The 7,997-nt window shown below is 32.2% G+C and overlaps 1 protein-coding gene across 1 annotated transcript in view; it reads left to right on the top strand.

Annotated features, from left to right (window-relative positions):
• The window catches only part of LOC118749740, a 54,588-nt gene that overhangs the window by 1,953 nt on the left and 44,638 nt on the right, over positions 1 to 7,997 (top strand). Inside the window, exon 2 of the mRNA XM_036484518.1 lies at positions 5,199 to 5,345. Coding sequence (XP_036340411.1) covers positions 5,199 to 5,345 — 147 coding nt within the window. The remainder of the gene's footprint in view (positions 1 to 5,198; positions 5,346 to 7,997) is intronic.

Here is a 7,997-nt window from a genome sequence, read left to right as displayed (position 1 = left end):
TTAATACTTGCGCCGGGTATTTAATGTTCGGCTCCGCCCGAACTTAGGCTTTCTTACTTGTTTTTTTTTTGTGAAAGTGAAATCGAATGTTTAGCGCAAATAATGCTTTTTGAATTTTTTTTCTAGGTATAAGAGAAGTTGGTAAAAAAATTCAATTGATTAAAAAAATAAAATTTTACAAACTGACCACTTTATTTTGTTGCCCAACATGTTCTCTAATTGCTGTCAAAAAATCAAAAGATTAGAATAAATGCATGCTGAAAAATTCCAAAAAGTTTAAAAGCGTGCATAAAAATTTGTTTGCAAATAACTCGTAAAAAAAATAAAATTAGCTCAACACGTCAATATTGCACACTATGTTAGCTTTCATGTTTTGGTAAATGATATATAAGCAATCGAAAATTCAACTTTGGGTGGCCGACATGAGAATGCTTTACTCAGAGACAAATTCAAATTTTCTGTAAAATTACATGGAAGTAATTTTGGAAGAAATTTTTAGAAAATTCATATCTTTCACGATTATCTATTGATTTTTATAAATGACTAGCCAATGCCCGCTTACTTCGCAGCGCCTAATAAGAACTTTTGCGTTGGCCAATGCAAAAGAGCGTTTAAAAGCAAAAATAGTCTGTCAATCAAAATTTTTGGTTTAAGTTGAAACCACTAACAGGCTAACCTAATATTCGCGGCTTGCGTTTTGGTACGCATGCCGTCGAATTTGTTTTTTTGCGTCACCCGAAATTGACTTGCATGCGTTTGCATTTGATTTCATTGAGCGAAACGTCAAATCAAAATGTCACGCAGAACAAAAATTGGAAATTGAGTTAGCTTCATACGCACGCCGTTCAATTTCGGTTGATCTCATACAAGTTGCATGTGCATGAGAAATTTTTGACAATAAATTGGCGGCGTGCGTGAATATTAGGTTAGCCTGTAAGGCGCAGTATCCTCCTCACACATAGGCCAATAATAGTAACGCTGTGATACCATAAGGAATACCAATCCCTTTCGGTGCCATGAGCTTTACCGATGGTCTTATTTCCACCTGTGAGATATCTGCCAAGCATGCGTAATCTTTTTCTATGATCTTGCAACTACAACATTTCTGCGATGCGTATGCCAATAAAAGTTCTTATAAGGAAACTCAAGAGCATAGAATTGCGTTTTCTGTTATAGGAGGGCCAAGAATCCTCGCTGTCCCAGAGGATGAAATGTTTTCCGGTACATTAGCTAAATGAGTCGTGTAATCTATTGAATATCTTTCAAATGAAGCAATTGATATACCTACGGTGATATTTCCTTGTTAATTCGCCACTTTTACAATTCGTGGTAATATTTATGAACTGATTTCTGGGTAGATGCAAGACCGCATGATCGTGCATGAAGTCGTCAGACAAACTTAACCCCATCCTTCATTTAGACATCTGAAAACTAAATTCGTATAACTTAAAAATGGGGCCAAAGCAGACCAACCACACGGGGTTTCTATACATTTCGGCTGTAGCGCCATCCACTGGGTCCATTTTCTGCAAAACCATTGCTTACCATAAAATGAATACGTGTTATGAATTTCAACCTCGACTCCAGCGGCACTCATCGGGTCAATTTTTATCAAAAGAATTTTCCATCATACAGGTACATAACTCACATTTAAAATTTGATCGAAATCGGTTAATAAATACGATTTTTATAAATAACACGACTCCAGCACCCCCTACCGAGTTTTCTAAGACCATATATGTATGTAAGATAACCTCCGACAATCTGACGGAACTCTATTCAGTGGTTTTTGAGTTTAGTCCGAACAACGAAAACGGCTATCATTTTATGCACATAGGACAGTCTATAGCGAAACACGTAAAATCAAAGCTCCATTCTCTGTGAAAAATTTTAAAAATTCTGCAAAATTTTCACATACATTTTACCTTTTACTAAAAATTAAAAACAAAGTTACAATATTTCAATGGGATTTAGGAATCTAGGAGAAAATAGTTCCCAATCGAATGATACTTGCGCGTTTACGTAAATGTATATCGATCCACTTTTCGCCATAAGTACGGTATTGATAACATATGTAGCTGTGTCGAATTTCAAGACGTTAGCGTAAGCGGTTCCAAAGATAAGCTATATGAGAATTTCAGTTTGTATGGAAGGTGCCACCTCCCCTTTTCCAATGCATTTGCAATATATGCACCAGTGCTAAGTTTCAGTTCCTCAGCGTAATTGGTTTTAGAGATATGTTGGGTTTTTACGTGATAGTCTGTATGAGCTTTTCAGGAATATGCCGAGCTACATACCGAGTAAATTTTTGGTCGGAATATTTATTTTCAAGGTGCTGGCATATATTCCAAATATGAAACAAATTGGTGCAGCCGTTTAGTAGTTTAGTGAAATAATTGTACAGAGAACTGTATGAAATCGTAAAGCGCGACGTCTCAGATTTCTAAATTTTTTGGCAGCAACAACGAAAAGTTTTGATTTTTTTAGCGAATAACCTTCCACACAGAAGTTCCAAAGAGTGCGATTTGGTTATGCTTGAACACACTTAATTGAATGTCAATAAAAATTAAGTTTGTGGTTATATCAAGGCGAAATTTTGAGAACAGTCTGTTGCTAACTCTAAATATAAACAACGACGCACTGGAAAAAGTTAGTACATTCAAATACCTAGGAATAATGGTCGAAGATAAACTAAAACAAAAAATAAAATGGATTCTATATTTTCAATTAGAGCTCTAGCAATATTTACATCGGTGAAAACTGCATTTCATTCCAAACATTAGTTTTTGCGTGTTGCCCTTACAAACATACAGACAGACAGACCAAAATTATAAAAATTTTAGATTTGGCTTCTGTTGATCTAATAAACCCCCTATTAATTCTTCTTTAGCATCTATTATGTACAGATATCGGCCTGTTGCAATTTTATTATTCTCAAATACTTTCGTTTGATACCCATATGGCAACATTTAGGTTATCTTATAAATTTAACTGAATTAAAGTTTTCAAATAAGTGGCAACCCGCTTCAAAAATACTTTCAAAGGTAAGCTTCCTAATCCTCTTTAGTTTAATGCCCGTATTGTAATATTTCATTTATTGTACAAATTTAAATGAATACAATTTTTCAAGGAGTCGGCAAATCCCCTAAAAAAATTCGGCATTAAAATTTCATGGTCCTTTAGTTTATGTCAATATTGCAATATTTCATTTATGCTATCAAGTAAATTCAATTAAAGTTTTCAAATAGGTGGCAACTTCCACAAAAATATTTTCAGATGTAGCCTTTGTAAACCTCTTTCTTTTGAACTGAACTGAACTGAACTGAACAGAAATTTTAAACACAGGTGGCAACTCTCTAGGTTTTTTCTTCTATATTGTAAGCTAGATCTCTAGCGATACATCGGTGAAAACTGCATTCAATTCCATGTTTTCGAGTGATGCGCGTACAAATATACAGACAGACAGAGAGTCAAAAATTTTAAAAATTTTTTATTTGGCTTCTGTAGCTCTAATAAACATCCACCATATCAATTTTTCTTTAATATCTATAAGGTACAGACTCGGCCTGTTACAATATTATTATAAGTATAGATATAGACTTCATGTATTTTATCATTTTAATAGACAGACAGAGAGACAGACAAAAGTTCTAAAAATGGTTGATTTGGCTTCTGGTGCTCTAATACAGAACCCCCACATTAATTTTTCTTTAATATATATAGTGTACAGACATCGACCTGTTACAATTTTATTATATGTGTAGATACTTATTTTTACTTACATCCTTTTTGAAGTAATGACTAAAAGAGACTATTTTCTTTTGAAATTTTGGTATCAAATGTTGTAGAAGTTGAAAAAATAATAAAAATTGGTGTAAATTCAGATTTATTCCAAAAATTTTCTTCATATTTACAATGTGTTCACAAAACTTATTATATCCTTAACTAGTACAAATATTTTTCTTTCCAAAGCAATATCCAAAGCAATCGAAAAAATGTCTTCTATATTGTTTGAGAAGCTCTCCTACCATGAAGTAAAAAATAAATAAATGGGGTTGAAACCTACTTTTTTACTTAAAGTGGCATTTTTATTTTTTCTCTCTGACCGCAGGATTTATTTTGAAGAACTTTGTAATTTCAAAGATATGATTAATTCCAAACATTGTTGAAAAAATTCAATGCAATGTTGAATAAAAATATGGGTAACAAATGCAATAGGAAATTTAAAAAATTTAAAGTTTCTGGATTCACAAGGACGAATAGGTAATTTTTAAGCTGACAAAGTTAGAAGAACGAAATTCGAAGATGTTATCGAGTTTATATAAGCACTTAACATATAATTTTTACCAAAACAAATATTGCGAAATTTCAAGCATAAAATTTTAAAATGACATTTTCAATATTTACCAGATCTTCTGCACCAGAAACTTGAGTATGTTTAAATTCTACAGGATTTCCTCATTAATTTTATACCTGTACTTCTTCTCTAAGTACATTTCTCTTAATTTTTTTAAATCATTTTTGAATTACTAACGTCAGAGTGAAAAACTAAAAAAGCAATTTTACTATATTTGGCCCAGGGTTTCGCGAATATATTGATATTTGTGTTTAAAATATATTATCGCGCGGTGTTATATGTATAATGAACTAGACATTTATAAAAAAATATTAATTATTAAATAAAAAAAGAATATAGCCAATACTGGTCAAGAAAAAGAGTTTGTAATATTGCCATCAGTGCAAATTACAAATATCGAAAATACCAAGATTACTTGCCAAGAATCCCGGGATTTTCAAGACCTTAAAAAGTCCGGGCTCCCGGAATCCCGGGGTTAACATTCCTAGTTAAGACCCTAAAATGTTTTCAAGGTCGCGGCGATTTCACAAAACCAAGAGTTTTGTACTTTAAGTTTCGCGTACCTTCCGACTAGCCCCATGTAATTCAATAAGATTCGATCATCGAAAAATTACCATCTGTGCTATAAAGCTCAGAAATTTTGAATTTTTACTGTTTTTTTTTTGGAATTGAAGAAAAATAGTTATAATTTTGCTACTTCTACCAACTAAGTAAATACTCATCTAATTTTTTGCTTGTACTTCTCATTTCATGATCGTCTCTACCATCCGCAAAATGGACTTATCACAATTTTTAATTACACAAAATCTTCCGAATTCGCTCCACTAATTAATGCTAACAGTTTTTGGATTTATCTCGCAACCAACTATATGGCATCAACGATGACACAGCGATGCGCATTCAACGCATTCGCAATGTTCGATTGGACAACAATCCACTGATATGCGATGAATGTCACATGGGGAAATTAATAAGTGTCGTGCAACATGTGAGTATATATATTATACATGCATATATATATGTATGTACATTAGACCACGTCAAAAACAAAATCCTGCAATGCGACCGGAACCCGACTCAAAATTTAATACACATACAGTCGCACTCAGAAACGTTCTTTAAATTAGCTCTAACGGGCACTTAACTAATGATCGTTTAATCTGTTAATTAATGTTTCCTCTCAGAGTTAAAAATTATGAAATAAAAAATTTAAGTATGGCCCCAGTTGCGGCCCTTCATTTTTGTGGCATCACTCACTTTTTTCGTTCAGTTTGAAATAAAATATAAGTATTTATATCATTTTGCGCGCACTGGCTCCGCAGACGCAATGGCTGAGTGAGCAGAGCACTAGCGTGCTATTCGAGAGATCCGAGTTCGAGTCCTAGGGAGGAAAAATTTCCTTTTTCATCTTTTATTTATTTATTTATTTTCTTGTTTAATTTTAATAAACTATCTTTATTGATTTTTTTTTGCTTTTTTGATCTAATTTAATTATATTGTTTGCTAAAAGACAAACAAGACCAATAACAGGTCAATTCTGACATCTGTCTTTCAACTCACCTCAGACTTTCGAGAGACAAGTCTTTACATATATTCCAGCAACTATCTTGAAAGCTCTTTTCTATATTTAGGGCCGTTTTCTAATGTAAGCAGTAAAGTTGCCTTTACTAACAGGTCAGATAAATTGTTCCTCACTTTAAAGTGTTTTCGATTTCTTACCTTGCAGGTAAAAATAAATTTGTTATTCCGTAGAGTGAAACTTCACTACATTTCCGAGAGTGAAACTTCACTACATTCGTCATAAAATTTCAAAGGTTGGCAATGCAACATAAGCAAATATAGAGCAAGAGCAACTGTTAGCAAAAACCAAAACCTTGGTTGAAATATCTAATATATCTGACTCATGAACCAAAACCAAACCAAAATTTAAAGTTGGGTACAAATTTTAAAGGTTGCATCTGGTGAGCAACAGTTTATCGATTCGAGAAATTAATGCGCTGATGAGAAAACGAAAACTCGTATAGATGAGAAAACGGCCCTTAGAATGACTAATTGAAAGATGTACTAGTGGCGTTATTATATTTACCGTTTAGCAATAAGTTTTCTAAAAACTAAACGAAATGAAAAAAAATATATATTTTTTTTTAAACAGGAACCACTAAAAATTTGAGGAACTGAAAGTAAAAGAATAAAGATGAATCAAGAAAGTTGCTGAGCATCAAATAAGATAAAAATATTAATTTTGTAAGCATTAAAATTTAAAAAAATTTTATTAATAAAATTCGTTGCCGAGGATTGAAAACTCGGATCGCTTGAATGGCACGAAAGTGCTATGCTCACTGGGCCATTGCCACTGTTATAGCGACGTTGTCGAAATTGAAACAACAAAAACAAACAAAAAATTTCAAAATCATTCGTTAAAAAGTTAAGTAAAGGTTTTTGATTACTTTACTGTAATGTTCATTAAATGCCGTTAACGAATCATTAACTGACTCTGAGAGAGAAATTTTTCAAATCGTTACTGAGGACACCTTAAGTAATCATTAAACTACTCTGAGTGCGCCTGTCACTTATAAACTTATTTAACGATCATTAGTTAAGTGCCCGTTAGAGCTAATTTAATGAACGTTTCTCAGTGCAGCTGTTATCCCCCGATTTACATGGTAGAAAGGTTTCTGAGAAATCCGTGTAAAGCGAAAATGAAAATTTTGTCTGAATAACCGTGTAAAACCAAAAAGACATGCATACATACTAAAAGAGACTTTCCCTTTTTTAGATTTATTATTATTATTATTAATAATGATAGTTCTGCTTACAAAGCTAAAAAAACTAACATACGATTTCGATATAGCACTGGCTGCTTCGGCTTTCGGCTATATATAAGTTAGTTACTTAAACCTAAATTATGCTAAGAAATCACTTAAATTTAACATTATTTTTTACATAAAACTCTTACGTCTAATAATATTTATGCTTTTAAACAATTCTTACATTATGAAAATCTTATTATCTTATCTTATATCTTATATTATCTTATTATCTTATAGCACTATTTTATTTCTTAACATTTTGCTTAAATTTCATGATAAATGTTAACTACTTTAAGGAATTTTATAATTTTTTTAATACTATTGTTATCAATATTAGATAAATTAAGTGTAGGTCTAGTATCACCAAATAACTGTTGTCTGGCATGGTTTATTGCCGGACAAATATTAAGGAAATGTTCAATGGAAATATTTGCGTTACAATTACACAGTGGGCATAATGGTAAAATAGTTTTGTCAAGGAGATGTTTGTTAGTAATTTTAGTATGTCCCAAGCGCAGTCGAGTAAATTTTATTTGGTCAAGTCTATTTATATCTTATTGCGAAACATGACTTAGATAATCAGCAATAGTTTTCATATCTTTATTTATTACTTGGTACCAGTTATTACATTTTTGGAACATTGTGAGATGTTTTTCACAAAGGATTTTCTTTAAATATTTATTAATGTCAGTTTGGTTTAAATTTTGTGTAATAACCAGTGGCAACGTATAGCAGCTTTCGCTTCTTGATCGGCAAATTCATTGCCTTCTAAGTCAGAATGTCCAGTAGTGCGATTCACTACTCTATTTTAACAACACTTGTTATCGTTA

The sequence above is a fragment of the Rhagoletis pomonella genome, unplaced genomic scaffold (genome assembly GCF_013731165.1).
Source record: "Rhagoletis pomonella isolate Grant_MI unplaced genomic scaffold, Rhpom_1.0 Rhpom_scaffold_00038, whole genome shotgun sequence".
Lineage (NCBI taxonomy): Eukaryota > Metazoa > Arthropoda > Insecta > Diptera > Tephritidae > Rhagoletis > Rhagoletis pomonella.
The sequence above is the reverse complement of the archived record's forward strand: the minus strand, read 5'-3'. Positions and strand labels throughout refer to the sequence as shown.